This window comes from Pagrus major, chromosome 14, assembly GCF_040436345.1.
Source record: "Pagrus major chromosome 14, Pma_NU_1.0".
Classification (NCBI taxonomy): Eukaryota; Metazoa; Chordata; class Actinopteri; order Spariformes; family Sparidae; genus Pagrus; species Pagrus major.
The window spans coordinates 5,944,474-5,968,264 of NC_133228.1; the positions used below are offsets into that span (position 1 = coordinate 5,944,474).

A 23,791-nucleotide genomic window follows, 5' to 3' on the forward strand; every position below is an offset into this window, starting at 1 on the left:
TTATATATACCTCCTTTAAAGATTATCGAGGGAGCAACACATATTTTCTCCTTTCCCCGGCAGCATATTTTATCAATGAAGAGAAATGTGGACTCATTCAATCATTATCAGTGTGAAATCACATGAAAGGGGACACAACCAGTTGTTTCACACAGTTTAAAAAAAAAAAAAAAAACTGAGTAAAAAAGCAGCAGTGAAGCTTGACATCCTGACATCAAATAAGGTGCAACAGCTTCCTTTAATAAATATGAGTGTACCAACCAAACAAAGTTTAAGGAAATTTGTTTTCTGAATATTTTGATGAAGCACTTCATTATTCAATATTTAGAGTGATAAAATATTTATTTCAACATTTCAGCCACAGCACATTCAGTCTTTTTCACATTGCTTTGGTCTCAAACAGAGAACATTACTTTGAGAACAGTGTGCCAAACCATTCACTCTCATAATAATAATAACAACTATACAACCTGTAAAATATATTGCATCTACATTTCTACAAATTCACTATATACAGTATAAAAAACAACAATAGCATGAAATTTGCTTTCTTACATTACAGCAAACACTGTATATGTAAACTTTGATTGTCAGATGTATAAAGTCTCATTATTCCTTCCATCAGTGTATTGTACAGCGTGATCTGTAAAACATTAACTCTTTTTTTGTCTTTGGTCTTTTTGGTGTTTTCTCCCAGAAATCAACATCAAGTTAGAACTTGGTTTCTGGATCTGGAGCCTGTGGGAGCAGAAGGAGGTGTGTTTCAGTCAGTTTCATCTCAGAAGCATGTGGCGCCATTAAAAATGTGATTTCACAAAAGACAAAACGTAACCTACACAGATAATAGAAAGGAGATGTAGCTCACAAATAAAAAACAGTTACATACATTTCTGTCCCTGCTCCTCAAATTGCCTCCAGGGTGGTGCACTGTGACTGTTGTTATAATCTGCAGAACAACATGAACAGTTAAGTATTCTGTACATATTCACAGCACTAACATATCGAATGTATTCAGATGGAAGCCTCCAAATATTGTGTCATGTTTCACCAGGTAAAAGTTGTAAGCCTGGCCTTTTTTACCTTGTCATTCTCAAATTTCTTCTCTGTAGACTCTGGATGTTTCTCAAGGATGTGCAGCATGGCGTCATGCAGCGTCAGGAAGAACATTGATGGCTGAACTTCATCATCAAAGAAGCAGCAGTCATGCAGCTTCTCCAGGATATAAGCTACAGGTGAGGAGAAGAAGTTGGTCAAATTACTTTATGCAGAGGTATATGAAGGGTTGGAGACAAACAATCTTAATTAAGCAGTGGTGTGTACTTTGATACAGAAATACTGATATAGTTTGTTAGGAACTACTTTTCCTTCCGCCTGTGATCGTCATATGCGAACATGTGTGGAACCTTTTCAGTTCTCAGAAGTGCAACGACACTATGTGATGTGTTTAGCATCTTCAATTTAATCACAATGCAGAATGTGATAAGGTCATGCAGCACCACTCTAAAGAAGAGGAGAACAAAGGTCCTGAAAGGGCAAGAGAGATTTCCTTTGGCACTGGCAGGCATCCTCCAGGTACAAAGACAGGCCTGTCGGAGTGTGTCAGGACATAAACACACAGTATGTAACTTCTGTCACTCAGGGTCTCTCAGTCAAGACAAAAGACATCAGTAGCGTGGGATCATGGGAGTTGTTATCTTCATTGTTAAACATCCAACATTGCTAATCAAATCTAGTTTCATTCATGTTAAGTTTAGTCTCATTCACTGACATCCTTCCTCACTCTCTGAGGGAGCACTCACACTAGGCAATCTGTAACGTGCCCAAGCACATTTGACCCCCAAAGTCCAGTTTGTTTGACTAGTGTGAGCGCTCTATACGGTGCTCAAGCACGGTACACTTCCTTGGCCCTGGCATGATTAGAAGAGGTGCGCTTCGGCATGGTACGGTTGCTCATGCACGAGCACAAGCATGGGTGCGCAAAGTGGACATGAAGTATAATCATGTGTAAATCTAGCTGCTGTATCGTAGGCAATTGGACATGTTTCAGTTTCTTGAAGACGTTTCACCTCTCATCCAAGAGGCTTCTTCAGTTCTAGCTAACTGGAGGGGAGTTGCAGGCTTTTAAACTCTGTGTGAGAGTGTCCTTACAGAGTCGTTAAGGACACGTGTGACCTCTTAGTTTCAGAGTCGTTAGGGCCACTTGTGGGTCGTTGATCCAACCGGCCAGACAAGGAAACTGAAACAAGTCCAGTTGCCTATGATACAGCACCTACATTTACCATGACCTGGATGACTGAGAACCTTCATCAACTATCATTATCATATGTACAAGACGTAACCGTGCTCAGGCCCGGTTGCCTGAGCAATGTGAGTGCAGGCCAGCAGGAGACTGAGGAGGAGAGACCATCATGCTTTGGCACGGTACGGGGCAACTGTGAGTGTGAGTGCGCCCTAACTCTCTCCAGAACTTATAGTGACAGACGACCAAATAAAAGACACTGTTACCTTGAACAACATCACAGATTTGACACATTGTAAGTACACCATTCAAATTAAATTTAGATCTAACTGTTAAATAGACATTTTAATGCAGAAATGCTTCATATTATGTCTTTAAAAACTGCAGATTCATACTTACGATCACAAGCCACAATGTAGACTTCAACTTCAACCCGGATCAGCTCTCTCAGCGCCTGCATAAAAAAAGTTAAAGATGATTAAAGAAAAAAAAACAGCATTAGTAAAGATAACATCTTCTGTTGCTGCTGTGAGGGAAACACTCACCATTTTGAGTCCCTTCAGAGCGGAGATGTCCAGGAAGGAGACAGCAGCAAAGTCCAGGACCAGGCTGTGGAGGTCCACTCTGGGGACAGTGATGTTGGCAGGAAGCTCGCCGTTCCAGTCGATCCGGACGGGAAGGTCTTTGAAGTCAGTCGGCTGGTCCAGCTCCTCCATGTTGCTCTCATCCTCTGACTCCTTGATGGGTTGAAATGATGTGTTCACGAAGCCTTTCTGTAAACGTAAAAAATACTGTTAATATATTTCCTGTGAGTTTTTAACTAAAGAATCAGCTTCAGTGTATCAGTTTTCATAATTGAGTCACTTTCAAGTATGGTATTAAAATGATATTAATGTTAATGATTTAGTACTGACCTGAATAGAATTATCAAACCAAAACAAGAAGAGACAACAGTGACTCAGAGTTGAGTGACTCAGACTTTTATGGCAGTGTGAAAGTTGCCATAAAAATGAGAGCGTGATGTTGTTGTTGTTGTAGCAGCTGAGTGAGGTCAAAGTTACTACTTACTGATGTCCACTGCAGGTCTCCCTTCTTTAGCAGTTTCCGGATCATCCTCAGTGCTTTATTCCTCTTCCTCAACACTCTCAACGGGTTAAATCCAACCTGAGAAGACATTTCAGAAACGGAATGAGGTCAAAATTAAAGATTTGTAAAGCAATATTTTCCATTTAGATGATTTGATTATACCCTTAATGGTATTTTCCATTGAATGACACACTGTGCCACAGTTGTACTTACAGCTTCCACCAGCTTGCTCCTGAAGAACTCAATGTTGGCAAAGAAGATTGGAGATGGTATCCTGAACATCTTCACTCCCTCTGGCTCATATATCTGGAGAGAGTCACGACAATTATACCCAGGTTAGACCCAAAATCATGGTAAACTATAACTAGACTCTTGAAAGCGAGATGCAAACATAAAACAGAGGACGAGGAAGCAGGAAGCATTCCTATCACCGCTCTGGTTCCCATAAGAACTATAAAGACAGGTGAAATTAAACTTTCAGCACGGAAACCCATCCTTCAGCTCACTCCAAATGAGTGAAATAACAGTAAAATAAAACAACTCCTGACACTCAAGAGCAGATGGGAATTACTCAAGGAGCCTGGTGCACTATATATACTAGTTTTGGAACCCCTTCTCAAAACAATACCATACATTAAATTCTTTGAAGGAGAGTTATATGACAAGATTTATACCACTCCAATATCTTTCCATTAAATATGTAGCTGGTTAGCTTAGCTTACCACAAAGACTGGAAACAGGGGAAACTGATCTGATCTGACTGTAAAAAAAACAACCTTACCTTACATAGTTCCTAACCCTACCAGCACCTTTAAAGCTTGCTGATTAACATATTTTTACATCTCGTTTTTTTTGTCTGTTCAAATGAAAGTGTAAAAATCACCAGCCTGGTCTCATTCTCAAGGCGTGAGTAGCAACACATGTTGTGTCACGTGTGTCACGTCCTTAGGTGTCTCATACAGATGCAGAAGGAACCTTGTATGTAAAGCACCAGTCTTTAAACTAACTCCAGTGTAGTCCCAACAGCAGCAATATGAGACGAACAGAGCATCTGCTCGGCCTGATGTAGTATACGGAGCTACAAAGTACCCAAGATAGTCAGAAGTCAGACTTGAGTGATAGGTCACGCAGATTCTTCTCTCAAAAGACCTGGGTGTGTGTACTGTATGAAACCAAACCTAACCACGTAGTTTCTGTGTCTAAACCTGCCATTTCAAGTGTATCTTGTGTTAGGCCTTGAAACTGAGGGGAAAGCTTTGGGCCTCCCACACAGACACTGAAGGCACCTTTTGCGTCTGTATGAGACACAGAAGGGACAAAGTGGTGTAGGTATCTGACAACCTGCGATGAGAGTGTGTTGAAATGACAATAAGTTACGTGGGGTTATGTGCTTAACAGTTTCAGAATAAACAAACAATAAAGTTTTAATTAAGCTGTAATTAATAAGAAAGTTAAGTGCTGGTAAGTGGATTTTTTAACCTTTGGTTTCCTGTCTTTATGCTAAGGCAACCTGCATAAACAAGTATTGGAGTGGTATCTTCAGATATCATCAATATAAGTTGCAGTAGACATTTGATAGAGCACACGTCAACTTACATCAATATAGTCCTTTCTGTCTTTGTAGATCTCAGTTCCTTTGATATTGGCCAGCACACTGCAGCGAGGGCTGAAAAAATAAATACAAATAAACATTTCTGAAACAATGCTGCCTTCAAATGGGGTTGTGGTTTTTGGTTCATGAGGAGTCCATATGAATGCCCACCTAATAGACTCTACATTTCCTGAAGCTCTAAGTTCACGAGTTGTGACGTGTTTGCTGATGTTTTCAGAAATCAGGCCATGGAAGTTGTAATTTTTCAGTGCATGTCAAGATAATCAACTGTAATATTGTCGTATAATGTTTTTTCTCCACATGGCATTGAAATACAAAGTTAATGTTAATGAGCAGGGAGTCTTTTTGCATCCATTTTACCGTCGCCTGGCAGCATCAGGCCCAGAGGTGCTTTGAGCGAAATGCTAATGTCAGCGTGCTAACATGCGCAATGTCAACACAACTGATAGGCGGATGCTTAGCAGGTAATATCTACTATGTTCACCAATTTACATTAGGATGTTAGCATGCTGACATTTGCTGATTAGCACTAACCACAAGTTACAGCTCAGACACATGGGAATATCATTAGTTGCCATAGTATTTGGTCATAAACCAAACTACTGTACCAATGGTGTCTATACCAAACTATACCAAAAAAAAGAAAAGTCAGCTATCCAAAAAGCCTCACTGCTAGCATGGCTATATATTGGGGCACTAAGGAGTTCAGCAGTTCTGGAAACAGTTCAGACTTTCCATTTACCAAAAGGAAAACAGCATGCTGCCAAGACTTGAAAGAAATTTACAAGCTAAGACAAAAGGAAAATAGTGAGTGATTATTGTGTGCAGAAAAAGTAAAGAATTGGTGGCCAGGTACTTACAACTGAGCCCTGAGGACAACACTGATCAGCTCCACACCGAGACCTGCAGCCAATCCAAGATCCAGCCCCAGCAAGATGGATGCAATGCAGGTACCCAACCACACCACCTGGACAAAGGTGGTACGAAACAGAAGAGTTATTATTATGTAATCTTTTAGTAGAATAATAAAAAAAGACCATTAAAATGTCTTCAAATAAAGAGATTTCTGGCTTATTAAACTTTCTTCAGAACTACTCTTAGTGTGTGAGAACTTACACAGTCGGGTCTGTCCCTCCTCCACAGGTATGGGATGTCTTTAAACTGCATTAGCATGCCCTTCAGGTTGACGATGACCACGGCACCCAGCACAGACTGTTGAAATAATGGGTCAGAGGTCAGATTTCAGCCTGTCCAGATTCCAAAGACTTGTACGTTGGTGGAGATTGAGGTTTACCTTTGGGAGGGGATCTAGTAGGAATCCAATGGCCAATGTGACGATCATCACTATGATAGCTGACAGTAACCCCGCTACCTGAGAAGGACAGAACAGGTATGTTTAATTACAGAGATGAGGCATGGTGCCACATGTCTTAACTGAAGTAAGGTATATATAGGTATATATAACTGTACAAGACACAGTTTGCTCCCTTTGCTGCAACGTGTTGACCCCACTTTATAATGCTTCAAAATAAAAGTCTGTTTTATTTCACTATATCGACGTAAAGAATCATGTAACAAAACTGAAGTGTTAAAAACTCAGGCAGGAAAAGCTTTCAGATTGATAGCCTTGTTACCTTGAGCAATTTTCAGTCTCTTTAACCCAAGTTATAGTTCATCTGATATCCCACTGTGTAACTTGGTAGAGGAATATCATCCCCCTTCCCCAAACACTAGAGGTCGATGTTGATTAGAGTTTTTATTGGTCCCACAGTGTGACTTCAATTATTTGTCTGTACTCTAGTCTCAAGAACAATTTTTAAGGCCTTAAAATAATTTTTAAATGTTGGAAAACACTTTAAGGTTTGTTTCTTTCACGGAGCACTATGGTTTTAGGAATTTCTATCATTCTATGAACATTAGACCTGTATGTGATCATTAATCACTTCAAATTAGACTTCTTGGAAAATTCAGACAATAATTAAATAAAATTAATGCAAAAATTCTGCAGTCAAACTCACTGAAATGCACAGTATTTAATGTCTGCTGCAAGGGGTCTGTCAATCAAAACAAAAGACGTAAGTAACTTACTAACTTAATGAACTTTGTTGGAAACATTTATGATGATGTAAGTACACAACTCAACAAACTTTGTAACAAAGTACAAGTCGTTTTAATACATTTTAATACAGAACGCTTAAAAATTAAATTTGTATTTGCAAAATGTGCTCAAAGTGTCACAGTAGAAGTATTTATGCAGCAAAATGGCCCCTTCAAGAGTTAAACTGTAAGAACATTCAAATGGTATCTCTTAATATTTTACTACTTGATGTAGTGTTAGATATTTGAATCTATAAAAATGCGCTGTATTTTCTAAACTTGTGACACATTTATGTGAAATGTACATCTGTAGAGCTGATAAATGGAATAAATATTCCAATTTAAAGTATAAATGAAGAAAATGGAGACTTGTACTTGGCTCGACCCTGGCCCTGCTCTAGTCAACACGTTGTATCGTGTTGGTTAAGCTGTACAAAATGAAAGTGTAAAAACAACACGTTGTGGTTTTACAGGTGAGCTGTTTCTCTCTGTGTCCAGGGCTAAGCTAAGCTGACCAAAATGTTGAACTCTTCTACTAATACTATACTTGAGTAAACGTACTTAGTTATATTTTACCACTGGTAATTCAATACAACATGGCACTGTTTTATGTCTCACTCTTACGGTACCCTTGACGGTCTCCTACCTGGCTTAAACTCACCACTTCTAGGGTGAGAATTAAGTTAAGGATTAACACTTATTTGAATACATATTAAAAAACATATAATATTAGTTAACCTGAGTCTTGCCCCCTGTGCTCTCCTGCACTGCACTCCTGGAAAGAGCTGTACTCGCAGCGAAGGACTTGAAGGAAGCTCCAAAGATGTTGCTGACTCCAAAAGCAATCAGCTCCTACAGTCGGGTCAGAGAGAACACGTCTTAGTATTTACCATAAATCCTGATTAAACCTGTACAGCAGCTTTAACTTCATGTAAATCTTAGTGCACCGTTCCATACCTGGTTTCCATCGATGGTGTAATCGTGTTTTACAGAGTAGACTTTTGCCACGGAGAAGGCAACAGCGAAGCCCACTATGGCCATGGGAAACGCTTCCACTGCTGTCTCCTGGAAGATGTGCAGGTTTGGGGCCATCGGGGGCTCGTACCTGAGAACAGATATTGGTGTGTTATGTTGAAACATCTCAGGAATATTTAACATAGAAACTTCAATTTAAATTCTACCTGAGATAGCATTATACATTTTGGTTATGGGCCATCATATTCTATACAAAGACAAGTGTGTTGTGAGTGTTATGGACTACACAACTCTATATTTTGTTGATTACACTTTTAAGTATTGACAGGTTTTCATTTATCATAGATGTTAACTATGCACATATCATACTAAGTTCCTTACTTTCCACTATATGTCTTACCCTTTTGGAATATGGCCGACGACATCAATGCCAAATCTCGTCCTGAAGTCAAATGCGTATGAAACTCCACATGCAATGATGGTCTGGAGAAGAGATGTCACAAAGGACAGAAGTGTGACTCACAGAATCAATTTCACAATGACAGATAGTTATTAACTCCTGCTTTGTAGATTGCTAGCTGTTTCTTTGGATTGACATGAATGCTATCTTTTAATGATCCCATAAATCGATTGATATTGACGGCACTCCGGTTCAGCACAGTCATAAAAAGTCACAACCAAAACATGTGTTATCATCATTTATATTTGGGACAAGCTTTGGAAACATTGATAAGGATTGTGTTGCACAATGTTCCTCACCATGATAACCTCTATGGGTATTGGTACTGGCAGCTTGGATTTGAATCTGTCATTCAGCTCCTTCACGATGAACACCACCACCATGATCACCAGGGAGATCACAATGTCACACACATTGCTGGAGGTTATTTTATTGAAGATGATCTCCAGGGTCTGAAAGAGACAAAAACGTCAGGTCTAATAGATGAAAAGACCCACAGTCGCTGACTGAAAGCTTTAAACCGTTGTGTACTTACATATATAATAGCGAGTGGTCCACTGATGCCTGGGACTACCAGTCCCAACACAAACTTGAGCTGGGACACCAGGATGTGGACGGCAGCTGCGGTGGTGAAGCCGGACACCAGAGTGTCAGACAGGTACATGACAACAAAGCCAACCTGCAGGACACCCATTGCCAGCTGGAGGAGAAAAGAGAGATCATGATGAGGATGTGATTGTGTATGAAACCCACGGTATTGTCCCTCCACGCACAGAGAGGTCAGAGGTCAGGGTACAGTAACAACACATGTGGATGTGGAGGAGATTCAGATTCAGATGTGCTAAAACTACAGGGAGGAGTGTACCGCAAAGTGATGCCTTCCAACTGTCATGTTTGTACGGCATACAAATTTACTTTACTTACTAGTTGATTGGTAGACAGCCGTGTCATTTTTCCTGCTTTACAATCACTGGCTCATTCACCAGCTGTGTGGTGATCACCTGCCTTCTATTCATATTCAATGGGGTGTACGGTGTAGCCATCAGTCTTTCTGACAGTTCTTACTTTTTCTCTGCTGATACACAAATCCCAACATCCTCCTTAAGTTTTTTGGTGATGTCAACTTAAATATGTTCATTTGTTTTATGAAATATTTTGGGTGATTTACTCTCTAAGTGTGTCCCAACTGAATTTGAAGCATCTCTGTGCAGTGTAGATGGTCTCTGTGTCACTTAGTGTGGCAAAGGACCAAAGGGCACCACAAATGAAGAGAAAAGAAAACTACATTTTGTAAACATAATATCGAAAATGTTAAAGCTGCTGTAAGCGTTGTCATCATTTTTTCCGTCCGTTCTGCAGTCAGAAACCTCTTCCCTCCTCTCTCGTGACCACTAGAAAAATGGACAGGACCACCTCTTTATGGAGTTCCTTTCCTGATTAGATAAAGTGTGCAGAGATACCAGAACATGTATTTTCTCCTTTACTACATGCACAGGAATATACTGAACACATATTTTGATAAAAATACATCACTTACAGCAGCTTTAAACTCTTCATTTAAGCAGGACACATTAAGTAAGACAGCTAGCTGCTTGATTTCAGTAAAGGATTGTTATTTTGAATTGAGGTTATGAACGGTCTTTTAGAAGTTAAACTTAATGAGTCCTTTAACATAGCAGGATCATGCAAATTGTTCTTGCATGTGGTTTTGAAAAGATGACTGAAGATGGCTGTCTAATGTCACTTAGTTCAAACACATTTTTAGAGCTTTGGTTTGTGTGTATAATAACTGTGACCTCATAAAGATAGCACACTATCATGCTAAACAACTCAGATGTTGGAGGAGGAGCTGACTTAAAGGTTATAATATGTTATCAGTAATCAGTTAAGAGTTTACAAAAGGCACGTCTGCTTCTGATACACATATTTACCAGATTTTTTGCAATAACTCGTGTATCAGAGGCACAAGTGAGATTTACAGCAGCTAATTTTGTGCTTGGCTTTGTGCAGAAGTAAAAACACTGCGTGTCTGTAAAGCACACTTCAAAATCCATGAATAACATATGAAGAAGCAGACAGCACTGCCTTGTTATTGTGTTCTCTGCCCTCATTAGATAAAGTGGGCAGGGATACCAGAAAATTTCTCTTCCCTTTTACTGCATGAGCAGGAAGAGGAGAGACACGGGTTGATGACCTAACATTTTATAACTGTGACTACTGTAAGCAGCTTCAAACTCTTCATTTAAGCAGGACACACTAAGTGACAGCTGCTTAATTTCAGTAAAGGATTGGTATTTTTGAATTGAGATTATAAATCAGTATTGGGCTCAACAGCTACTCCACATGGTGCCTGGAAACTCAGATCAGACCATTTATGAAGGGTCTTTGAGAAGTTAAACTTCATTAGCACTTTTCGTCTTCTGCTCTCGCGTGTGGTTATGAAAAGATGACTGAAGATGGCTGTCTGCAAAATCTGCACAAATTGTTCTCGTCTTCCTCAAGGACATTGAAACAGACCAGATGCCTGCTGAAACAGGGCTTTGAAGCTGGGTTTTCCTGTCACAGGAGCATTTCCTAGCCCCTGTGTTTCCCTACCACCACAACACAAACGAGAAGACTTTTTATTTTTATGCTGAGAGGATAAAAGTCATTTGCCGCAACAGTGTTTATTAGCTGTTGAAGCCTGGGGCAATCTGAGTGGTTGTGGTGAGTGTGTTTCACCTGCATGATACCAGCGAGGAAGGTCACAGAAGAAGCCACCAACACTCTCTGATCATCTTTACTGAGGCCTTCAAACGCCGTGATGTTGGCTGCCGGACCCTCGTCTGGGACCAGCCTGGTGACCACTGAGCCGATCATCAGACACAAGACTGGGAACGGACCTTCAGAGAGGGGGGGAGAGAGCATTTAAGGACACGGATACAAACACACACATTCACAACACACTGTGTACACTGGCCTTACCCACTGAGATGTGTCGAGAGGTGCCCAGGAAAAAGTAAATGACGACAGGGAAGAAGGCGGAGAAGAGTCCGTACCAGGGTGGCAGAGAGGCCAGCAGACAGTAGGCCAGACCTGAAAACACAAGACCATGCACGTTATACAGATTTACAGTATAATGCTCATGTTTCCTTCACTTCACGGATAAAACAGACTACATTTTATACTGAGGATCCTCTCTTTAAAATCTCTTTAAAGCTTGACTGAGAACTACAAAAATGAAAACTACTACTGCGATTACTACATTATATAGGACCAAAATGATCAAATAGAAATGACAAATCTGCACTAGAAAAAAAACAAAAACCAAACAACTATTTACCTAAAACTTTTTTCTATCATGTTGAGTTATTTTGTATCAACTTGATGTGGGATTTATGAGACAGAATACATTTGAAATAATTACTTTATTTATAATACTTGGATAATAAACACTTGAAAAACACATCATGTTTATGTAGTGGTTTATATGTAATAATAAATGTATTCATACTGACTCAACATGATCAAAAATATGTGACATATTGAAATCATGTAATAACATCAGCTGGAAAATATACATGTGATTAAAATACTAAAGTCAAATATTAAACTCATTGTTTTAGTAAAATAAAAGCGTCGGTTTGTGTGTATAATTACTGTGACCTCCTCCTGAAGAAAGTCATATTATCATTCTAACCAACTGAGATAGCAGAGGTGGGGCTGACTAAGGTTATCTTATGTTATCAGTTATCATGTTGTAAAATGTATCTTTTTACATTCTTGTTTCATTTTCTTTGCTAAGTATCTCGTGTGGCCTGCCGTCTTCCAGGTTACCAGTAGAGTGGAGGCCGTGTGGCTCGGGCACCGAGCTGCTCAGCCGTGCTCCTAGATCCACACTCTTCACATATATTTTATATAATTTACTTGTATTGGACATTCTGTCAATGAAATTTGTAAACTGTGATTTTGTTGTTCTGTTTCTGTACACACAACATCTTTTACATGTCTGTCAGTCTAAGTTTTTCACTGCACACATTGTAAAGCCCACTGAGGCAATGTGATTGTGATTTTAGGCTATATAAATAAAAACTAATATGATTTTAAGATTTAATGAAAGAAATGTCTGACACATTTTTACCAGATTTATTTGTTACAGCCCATGTTCAGAGGCACAGGTGAGCTCTACAGCGGCTAATCTTTGTTCAGAAGTAAAAACACTGCTTGTCTATAAAACTCATCAAAAGCTATGAATAATATAGGAAGCCTTCAGGCAAATCAGTAACATGACTCATCTCCCACGTGAGGAATGTTCTTTCTACCGATAACACTGTGATTGAAGACACACTTATCTTCTCCCTTCAGTTAGGTCATGAAATGGGAATGAGGCTACTGAAGTGTCATCGTTAATTCTCACTCTGGCCTGTTAGTGTGTTTCTACACAGCATAAGAGTGTGAAAATGCATCTTTTCTCTGTAAGGTTTTATTGAAATCTGTATTTTCTGATCACTTCACTTTACCTGAGTATTTCCATGTTCTGTTACTTTATACCTCCTCTCCACTACATTTTTGGAGGCAAATATTGTACTTTTCACTCCACTACATTTATTTGATCACTTTAGTTACTAGTTAACTCAAATTTAAAGCAAAAATGATGAATATTGGATCTGATAATCAGCCATATTTTTACTTGTACTTTGGATATATTTAAGTACATTTCTTGCCAAAAAATTACTTTTGATACTTAAGTACATGTAATATCAGATACTTTAAGACTTTTGTCTAAGTACTATTTGTATGGGTGGCTTTCACTTTGACAAAAGTCATATGTAAGCATAATATCTTTACTTTTACTCCAGAATGTATTTTGGGTACTTTTTAAAAACAGTGATTAAATCAAATCAAATCCAGTTTATTCATTAAGCAGGTTGGAAAATGACCAGAGCTGCTGTTAGTCTTTGGAGGGCTGCAGACCTCTGTGACACAAGATTTTAACAGGAGCCAAAGGTGAGTTTAACAATGACCTCATAATAAATGGAAAGACAATTACACTACCCTGACCAATAAAAAGGAGGATGAGAAAATGGTATTACATCTGTGAACACACCCACTTGTACTAGTACTGGTACTGGTAATCAAAGTCTGGGCCTCTGCTGTTTGGGACAGTGTTGTAAAAGTACCCAAAGTCATACTTAAGTAAAAGTAAAGATATCAAGCTAAAATGTTACTTTGGTATGGATATACTGTATACTATGGGTCGATGGATGTAATCAGGTTTTTTATACGACTGCCTATAAAATATTCAAAAATATGCTACACTGACTCTGATGCAGCATGCATCTGCAAAGTAACTATAGTAACTAAAGTTATCAGGCATATTTATTAGAGAAAAAATACAATATTTGCCTCCAAAAATGTAGAAGAGTGGAAGTGTAAATTAGCAGAAAATAGAAGCCCTCAAGTATCTCAAAATTGTACCCATACACAGTACTTGAGTAAATGTACTTAAAAATGAGTTTAGTATGCAGGTGGAGTTACAAATAACACACCTTTTAGATCTTTCTGACACTAAAATGCATCATTCATGCAGGTTTTGTCAAAATGTGACTTGTGGTGTCAAATTCTATTAGATAGAATTTGTACCTCTTGTTTTCCATATTTGCCTGAGGAGACATGAGGAAATGGTAAATTCCTCTATTATGTTTGTTTTGAAAATTAAATGAAATGTTCACTTTACTGTACACTGTAAAAAGAAAGACAGTTTACCTTGAAGGACAGCTACCAGTCCAGTGCTGACACCAGACACGATGTCACTGAGCAGCCACTCTTTGAGCCTGTAGATTCTGATCCAGCCGATGACTGGCAGAAAGGAGAGCGCTGCATTCTTGGCTCGTTTGGCATCACATCTGCAATAACACAATTTAAATTTATGAAGCGATGGAAGGAACAGCTCTACTGTAGGTATGTTTAGCTGATAAAATATTTAAAAGATGTTAAAATGAGAGTAATTGCAGTAGTAGTACTCAGGATGCTTTAGGATATTTCTTGTACCCATCTGTCCATATGTAAGTCAGAGACAGGGTAAAGGGGGTACACACTTAAAGTATCACCAAGTACTATGTAAGTGTATAGATAACACATTTGTACAGACAACTAAATCCACCAAAGCTATAAGAAACACAAATAAAAGGCTGAATATTGGTGAGTGTGAAGAAGAGGAAATCTAGAGGAAGGACTAGGCTCAAGTGAAGCATCTTTTAGTTGAGAGCAGATTAAAAATTAACCACTTTTTCAACTTTCTGCTACTGTTGCAGAATTAATTGTGTATTTGTTTTTATATAAGAAATTCTTGCACAACAGATTTGCACAACAGACTTAAATTACCTCCATGTCTATATCAAATAAGAAGATCAAAATGTTATAGGTAAAGTGAATACATGTGATTGACAGTGTGCTGGATTTCTTTGGTTCTTTTACTTTACAGGAACAGAAATGACATGCTGTGTTTAATATACAGGACTGGATCTTATCACTGTAAACAACTTAAAAATCAAAGTTAAGCTGCTGCCTTAAATATTTAAGTTTCTCCTTTGTTTGTGTGTGAAACCAATTATTTAGTTAACATAACTCGAGAAAATGCTGTTCAATAACCTGAAGATGTTAAGTTGAATCAACAATTGTTCAACCACACTGAAAAATTACAATTCCGTTTTTCGTTCACATTTCCTCTGTTTGAAGAGTCAGTTCTTCTTTTTTTTTTACAAAAATAACAGCTGCAGCTGTTTTGTATTACAGTACATTGTATTGACATTGGTACCACAATAACATGTTAGGTGGTTCCTAGGTAATGAATATATAGGTTCATAAGTGTACGGGGTAGACACTGAATTCAACAGAAGCCTTCATTATGGTTCACAGTGTTTTCATTATTATGAGAACAAACAACCATGACAATTCTAAAATGTATGACAGACACACATAAAGTTTCTATCACACATTTCTTTCTTCAAACCTGGATGCTGGATGTCTGCTAATATCTGATCATGTCTCTTTAGAAACGTATTTTAATGACTTGATTGAACTCTTTACAGTATATTAATTTAACTCATTTCAGGTCAAAAGACTTCAAGTTAGAAGATCTCGTGTTTATAAGTTCTGAAGCTGTCAGAAAATACAAACTGTGAGTGTAATTATCTTGAAATAAACAAAACTTGTATATTTACATTAAGTTAATGAGAGAAGAGTAGTTGAATTCACTTAATTCCTGTATGATTTGTTTTACAGTGATACTATTATTTTTTATACTAAAGTAAGTGGAGCAAGACGCAAAGTTTTAACTTTTCAACACTTGAAATGTAAATTTAAAGTGTAAAAACTGAGTAAAAATATAACAAAGCCAAGACTATGATACTATATTAAAAGTTGTGGATATGTGTTTTGCATATATTGTATGTTATGCTTGAAGTTAAACCAGTAGTCAGTATAGTTGTAGAAGAATCAGAAAAGACTCATTTTAACTAAAAGCTCAACTTTTCTCACCCTCACCTTTAACTTTATCATCTTAACATCAATGAAAGACAGACTTCAAGGATTAGTTGTGCAATGATTACGTTATAAACAAAAAGAAACAAAAGCCAAAACACATTGCATGTTCCTTACGTGAAGTACTGCTTGACGTGATCCAGCATGGTCTTGCGCTGCCTATAGACCTTCTCGTGCTCCTCGGCGAAGGACTCCTCCGAGTACAGCGGCCTGGCCACCACATACTGCTGAGCTCCCGGTCGCATCATCTCGCCTCTGCTGCCTGGAGGACTGCTGCTTCGTCTCTATGTGGTTCTGAGATCCATTAATCACATTAGGTTAGGAAGAGGATCCTGTCTTGCCTTTGAACATCACTCATCAAAGAACATTAACCTCAAACAACAAAGGTCCAGACCCTCAAATACAGGCAGAGCACACGGGCCAGGTCAGGACCTGCAATGTCCTGGAGGGGGACATTTTTCGGACTGTATTTGAGCTTTAGACACAGATTAACACCGGGGAGGCTTGTTGTGAATTTTACCATTGAAATGTCTCCCTGACCTTTCCAAGATTTTATCAGCACCTCTAACATTCCAGCTGGTTATGAAGATCCTCCAATGTTTAGAGATTTCACACACAAAAGCTTAAGAAAGGAATATTTTCGCTAACACTTTATATAACCATCATTAATAAATGTAAATGTATAGATAATTAAACATTAGTTAATAGTTAGTTTACTACTAACAAACAATGAAATGCTTTATAAACCATTTTTCAAGCAATTTAAATTTTTACAAACATCACTTGCAACTATTGATTAACTATACAGTTACCATCTATTAATGATAGTTATTATAATGCGTTACCATTTTCTTTTAATTCTCATATCCTCCTGAAATGTACAGCAGCTGGTCCCACATACCTGACAGCGTCCTAATCTGTCTCAAATCCAAACTGTCCACTCTGTCTTCCTCCTCCTCCGGCTCCTGGAGATCAACTGGGAGCTCAGACGACTTTGCCATCAATAAATGCCACCTCTGCCGCTTATCACGACTGTAATTATTAACAGCAATTATGTCCAACAGTTGTGTGTTTCGCACAACTGCTGGACGCCTGCCTTATCCTTGACCATTGTTCTTACTGATATCTGTAACCCGCAACTTTCAGCGGAGGCTTTCCGCCCCCAGAAGAACGTTGGGAAGATATTGTACCGATTGGGCAGGATAGGGAGGATGTGGACGGGACAGACAGGACAGGACAGGACGGGTCATTGTTATGAAGTGGAAATCAAGTAGCTTTTCAGGATGGGAAACGCTGCTTAAGGTTGGCTGCAGTGCTCTGTCGTGCACTTCAAGGGTAAAAATAGTCAGTGTGTTGCAGCAACCAAGATTGTATGAAGAGAAAACTGCTGAATTCAGTCCAAAATGTATTTATCCAGCGTGTGATAAGACCCAGTTATTCTGATAATAAGATTCCTGAACCGTAGTATTAAAATTAAACAGGTTAACATGAGTCATCTACTCAAAGCTCAACTGACCTCTAATGTTTTTCCTCAACAAAGAAGACGGAACAGAGAGCTTATGGGAAGGAAGTTTTCTTTCAAATTTAAGCCAACACCAACCAAACTGATAAGAAAGAGCAGAAACTGGAGGAGCGTGAAGTGTGTGTGTGTTTGTGTGTGTGTGTAGCGTGACGGGGGGTCTGTTGCTCACTGGTTTCGTTGAATATTATCGAAGTGTCCACTCAGAATTAAGTGGAAGAAATGCCTGCTCCCACCGTTTGTAGAGGACCAAACACAGTTCAGGCCAGGTTTATGGGAAATGTGTGTGTTTGTGTGTGTGTGTGTGTGTGTGTGTGTGTGCGTGTGTTCTCTATGATAGGTGGATGTTGCTGAAGGATGCAAGTCCCCTCTTGGCAATTTCTTTAAAAGAATGAAAAGATCACATTTGATGTAATATTACAGTAAAAGACCTTAAAAGAAGCCTTTCTATTCTATTCTATATTGTTTTTTCAAAATGACCAGAAACAGAGGTCCCCTCTTCGACAGTGGAGAAATTTAGTGCCCTGTTAGCAATATTGACGTGTTTGTGTGTGTGTGTGTTTGTGGACTCATGATGTGGAATACATCTCTTTGTGAAAATCCAGGCTCCAGTTTCATGAGGTTTAATGGACACACTCTATATGTTTTCAACCTGGCAGTGATAGTGCCTTGCTGTGAATCCACTGGAGCTTACTCATTGGAACAGTAACTCCCAGCTCGTACAAATTACTCAAATAAACTGGTGTGATCTGATTGTATGGCTGTGATCAAGTATCGGCCAGCCTTTGTTCTGTCACCCCATGGTTGGTAATAAATGACCTCACAATGATTGATAACTGAGGACTGCTGGAACAATGATCTGCTGTTGATAACACCAAGGCCAGCGACTTTCCACTTGGTATGCATTCTATCTTGTCAGCACATGAGCCACCTGGCTTGCTGCCTACAGTAGTAGCTTAGCAATACATCAAAAGTTAGCCAACCGTTGATGTAGAGTTAGCCAACCACATTTATATGAGGGGTTGATGGATGTAATTTCACAATGAGAGCATCCTCTCTGTAGTATTGTTTGGAAGCCAGTCTGTCTTCGACACTGGTTAAACGGACAGTTGTATTATTTGACAATCACTGACCACCAAACCAGCAGCTTCCAAAGGACAGAAAGTTTCTTACAGTCAAACAAACAAGATTATACTACTAGAAGAGTATAGGGCCCAGCTGGTTCCTCTCGAGACTTTCGGCTAGCCTACTTAGGCACAGCAAAGCTTTGAGCTAAATGCCAACGTCAGCATGCTAACATGGTCACAGTGACATTTCTAACATCTTGGTAATGAAATAGCAAGTGTTATATGGACTATGTTCACCATCATAATTAAGCAAGCAAACATGTGCTACTTAGCACTAGAATCAAAGTACAGCTGAGGTTGATGTGAATATCAGCAGACTGTATAAAACTGGTTTCTGAAGAGCTGCTGTGTAGCTCAGTGTGCGGCGCTCCTGGCAGAAAAATGCTTACAGGCCAGCCCAACCTACATAAAAATATTTTAAAAAAAACATGTAAATTTAGGGGAAAATGCCCAATGTCTGCTTCTTGGACAATAAATCAATAAACAAATGCCTCTTCTGGGTATAACAAACAAATGCCTCCTACAAGCCCCAGGGAAATAAAATGTCAAACTGAAGGTTTATTGGGGCTTGGGTTTCAAGGATTTCCCGAATAAACCCAGATTCCTCACTAGAATGATGTGGGCAGCCAAGAAGACACAATAGGGGCCTAAAGAGACCAGAGTTTCAGGCTGGCAATCTAAGGGGGAATGAGGTTCTCAGTGATTCAGGGACAGATTCAGAATAGGTCAGGGACAGATTGAGCATGAGGGTGAGAGCCACCGGTGTGCAGTTTCCCACCTTTTTTAAGCCTTTACAAAAAGGGTGTCATCACACCATGATTGTCTGGGAGGGGAATGCCCCGAGCTGCTTCCACTCCTCAATCAGGAGTCAGTCTCCCCACCCTGGGCACAGGTGATCTGAATCCGTGGTGGTGGTTCCAGCCAGCGGCATCTTGGCAGTGCCTGGCTCTGCCTAACTACTCACTACTACTTTTGTAACTGTAAAGAAATATATCTCTTTTAGCGGGAACGGAGTAATATAACTCGTTACTAACAATATTTCAGTAATATATTACTACAGTTATGTCATGTAATGCGTTACAATCCATGTTACCGACCGAAGTGAAGCGTTTTTTGTTGTTTTTCTAAGAACCCCTCCACACCAACATGACCATATTAATAAAGGCTCTGTGTGTTTAATACAGCCGAGCCTGTAAGTTCTTTGTTCAGTCTCTGTGTGACTGAAATGAGCCTAATGATGAAGCCTAATCCTCTGAGTGCGCTCTAATTTACATTCTTGGATCACATATGAACATGCATTCCTTGTTCTGTGGACTAAAATAAAAAGGCATAGAGATGTTTGTCTTGTCACGTCATTATAGGCTTCATTATAGAAGGTATAGGTCTATTGTGTTTCATATGACTAAGCCTACAATTAAAAATATTTATTCCTATCTCATAATATATCAGACTGTGATCCTTTGTCTGCCTGCTCGTCCCTGTGTCCAAGGCCATTCATTTATTTAAAAAGATCTAGGCTATTTAATTGTTCTTTATAGATTATTTGGGCTTTTTGTCGAAAGTAACTAAAAAGTAGTTTAATAAGTAGTATATTACTCTACGCAGACAGTAATATTGTAATGTAACATATTACTTTAAAATGAAGGTAACTAGTAGTATGTAATATATTGCATTTTGAAAGTAACTTGCCCGACACTGGCTATAGAGACCAAAACCATTTTTCATACCAGTTTCTGCTGTAAAGTTTGGTATTTTAACATGGGCTCTTATGGGGTTTGACCTGATTTTGGAGCCAGTATGAAGGGGCCATCCGTGGAGAGTAAAATGGCCGTTGCCCTGCTGTTTGTTGCACTTAAATTACTCTTCGTCAGCCCCAAATATCCTTTACTGTACCTGTTGTGTTTAATGCCAGAGGAAAACATCTAGTTGATTTATGACTGAGTTTGCAGACCTGATATAACAAAGAAATGTGTGCATCAGTGGATCATCAGGTATGATTCTCCTAGTACATTTGTGCCCTATGCTTATCAGGCAGGAGAGAATATTACAAAAGAAACGGCAATAAACCCCCCAAAAGACATAGCAAATGCCAAGGACAGACACAAGTTGCAACTGCAGCGCACAGAATGTCCTGGACTGTCCTGCTGGTGTGAACAGGATGTGACGAGACAGACAGAGGGATGTGCTGGCTTTGCAACACTGTAACAGTCATAATGGCTGGAGTAACAGTCATGACTGTGTAGGGTACAGCCTTCCAAAGTCTGTACAAGGCTTAGGTATTACACATTTTTGATAGAAAAGCCACATTATAGACTGGGACATGGAGTTTAAAAGATGTGGGCTTTCACCAGGCAGGGGCAGTCTGAAGAAATACACTTTTGAGTTGCATTTTGAGAAATGTAGGATTCTGGGTTTTTGAACTGTTCATATATTGATGTGCGTCTTCCAAGTGTGGAAGTGGAATATGGAAGTGCAACACAAAATTACTGGTGTAACTCTCTAAAAAAATGCCATATAAAGAGTCTACTTGTCAAAATACAATCAGCTTTATAACTTTTATGCTCTTTACTGAGAACCAAAGTGCATTTCACCGATGAAAGTGAAATAAAAGATGTCAAGCTTAAAAGCTCTTCATCAGGGAACCACAGGAAAGGTTTTTTATTAAAGTGGAAACAGACAACTTCCGCCCCCCTATCGTTTCCAAGTGGTATTATTGTTGGCGCCACTGTCGCAACAACACAGGCCAAAGCCTGACTTTATTCATTCATTTAGCTCATAATGGGGACGTGGAAGCAGATTGATGTGGTGCCAGGCTGCCAACATGGCTGGATTGCTAGTCAGCCTTCATTTTTGTTCACAGTGGCAGACAGAATAGCATAGTTAAAGTGAGATTTATGTGCAATCAATCTAAATCTGATAGTCATTATTTTAAAGCCATTACAATTTGCAGTCAACATTTACTTCTGATCAGGCTTGTGACAAATCTCAGCACAATGACAGTGAATTATCTTGAATTGTGCATCAGTGAGTACGTCCATTGTTTATTTGTGGAGCATGTATTTTAAGATTGTCTCTTTATTGTATGTAGCGCTAACATTAGCCAGCAACAGATAATTCGGTATTATGTATTCTTAAAACACATAAAAAGTTAAACAATGTCTATTTGTAGAAATGTAATCTCATGCAGTTTACATTTGATTTGTTATGTGTTTTTTCACTCTTTCTTATCTGAACTCTCAATGCTAAAATGTGCGAGTTAATATTAATCCACTCTAGACAATTAATTAACAGTTCATTGTTATTCACTCAATGTTGGTGCACAACCTATCTTTAATATAGTACAGCTGGTGTAGCCAGCCCAAACTTTACAAAGGATTAAAGCTGGCTTAAACTTGACACCATTAGATCCCCACTGGATCTAACTCATTGATAGCACCACTGCAAGACTAAATACACAATGTGTAATAACATATTTTAGGAGGCGCACCTCAGCACCGGTGTAGCCTAATGATGTACAATCATAGATACAGAGTAACTCATTAACACTAAAGTATAAATCCATCTTAATGTTACAGCAGTGCCAGTTTGGGCCATATAAATAAATTAAATAAATGTATGTTTAAACCTTTGTTTAAAAATGTGATTGTCAGTGCATGTAGATGCTGTAAAAGACTTTCTTCACAGAAGGAAAAGCACAGGTATCATAAAATTAATTATGGTTTTGTTCGATTGAAGTGTCCCTGTACGCCATGAAAGTTTGATAGAGGGCCTGCACCAAACATACCAGTACCCTGAAACTGATGCAGCTAAATGGAATCCAGCCATCATTGAATTACACCGCTGCTTGTCCTGCTGTGACGTGTCAAAATGTGGGACTATTGACAGTTTTGTGCCACGTGTAGCCCCATCGTACCTTTTCTGATAGTACTAAACAGTTGGTGTAATTTATGATACAGATCATATTGAGAGACATTACAAGATACAGTAAAACCTAATCAGATTTGATTTATGAGTATTAACACCACTTATTACTTTTCTGACACGTGGATGAAACTATCACACATTCAAGATAGTTTAGACAGATGGAAAAGTTGAGAGAGATATGATATAAAGCAGAGAAGTGTGAGACTTGTCACATGAAAGGTGTTTTTTATGACACAGACTTTAAACCCATCACAGGCAATAAATATGACAACCACAGGTGAAGATAATGCCGACTGTGTACAAATATAACACAAGCATTTAAAGATTAATGACATCGGACTGATAATAAAATCAGCAGCAGATTCTGGCTCTGGAAACAAACTCATCAAACTCACTATAGTGCCCTAAAAATTCATAGTATTTTCAACCAAAACGCTCTGATCCAACAGATTCAGGTTCACATGAAGATTTAGAGAAAGTGTAAATACTGAGTAGTTGAAATGCCACTTACTGATGCAGACAGGTCACTCAGCTCATGATCAGGCTCAAGTGTCTTTAAAGTTGTTGCTCTAATACTTCTCCTCCTCTAGACTTTATATCTTTGCTGACTAACTACAAAAAAATCTGTTTACACCAAAATGAGTATTCAAAATGGGACCACAGACTGCTGGGGTGTACATTTAAAGGGCCTTCGCTTGGGGTTGGTGTGTGGGGAGAAAAAGTTGTGTATGTGAGCATGTTTGCTTACGTGACTAATGTTTCTAGCCAGGCAGTGTCCTCTCACAGTGGTTGTAGCAATCATGGTCAAGGACAGAGTAAACATTGTTAGTGAAACAATGTTGATGTCCGGGACCTTCAGAGCTTTCCAACCAGGAATGAATACCAACAAGGGGTACAAAGTTTACAGGTTCACATGGGCCAAAATCAATAATGACAGTAAAGAAGTATAGTAGGGTTATTTTAAGGTTTTTATCCAAAATGGTAACCGCAAACCCACAGAATTTTGTTGAAGAATTATGGTCCAAAATTTGTAATCTAGTCAAGTGTCAAGGTGGATTATAGAGAAATGTCTATGAAAGAAATCCAGAAGCTATACAGAATCTTTGTGCAGCTATAAAACAGCTACATCTTTGATGACGCAACACAGCAAGGAGACACGTTGTGAAATTAATGTTTAATCATTATCATTGTTTTATAATCCAGTGAGCAATCTCCCTAAAAGTCAGAGTAG

At 38.9% G+C, this 23,791-nt stretch overlaps 1 protein-coding gene across 1 annotated transcript; it reads right to left on the minus strand.

The window, feature by feature from the left end:
* Nucleotides 1-323: 323 nt before the first annotated feature.
* LOC141008075 (chloride anion exchanger-like) lies at nucleotides 324-23,263 on the minus strand. Its single transcript, XM_073480271.1, has 21 exons — nucleotides 23,072-23,263; nucleotides 16,108-16,284; nucleotides 14,215-14,354; nucleotides 11,434-11,544; nucleotides 11,191-11,351; nucleotides 9,005-9,169; nucleotides 8,769-8,921; nucleotides 8,410-8,492; nucleotides 7,992-8,139; nucleotides 7,773-7,886; nucleotides 6,232-6,309; nucleotides 6,054-6,149; nucleotides 5,798-5,904; nucleotides 4,922-4,991; nucleotides 3,539-3,631; nucleotides 3,308-3,403; nucleotides 2,785-3,012; nucleotides 2,639-2,693; nucleotides 1,081-1,226; nucleotides 887-946; nucleotides 324-738 (listed from the first exon to the last, which is right to left on the minus strand). Exons 2-21 carry the CDS (start codon nucleotides 16,236-16,238, stop codon nucleotides 712-714), a joined length of 2,262 nt encoding a protein of 753 aa, XP_073336372.1. The 5' UTR covers nucleotides 16,239-16,284; nucleotides 23,072-23,263; the 3' UTR covers nucleotides 324-711.
* Nucleotides 23,264-23,791: the final 528 nt, after the last annotated feature.

What these genes read in the sequence shown, in the direction of transcription:
- LOC141008075 (XM_073480271.1), bottom strand. Translation starts at nt 16,238, where the DNA reads ATGATGCGACCGGGAGCTCAGCAGTATGTGGTGGCCAGGCCGCTGTAC. An exon ending in TCCTCGCTGGTATCATGCAG is followed by an intron (nt 9,170 to 11,190) that starts GTGAAACACACT and finishes TTTCTCCTCCAG; the next exon opens with CTGGCAATGGGTGTCCTGCA. An exon ending in GTTGTCCTCAGGGCTCAGTT is followed by an intron (nt 4,992 to 5,797) that starts GTAAGTACCTGG and finishes TTATTTTTTCAG; the next exon opens with CCCTCGCTGCAGTGTGCTGG.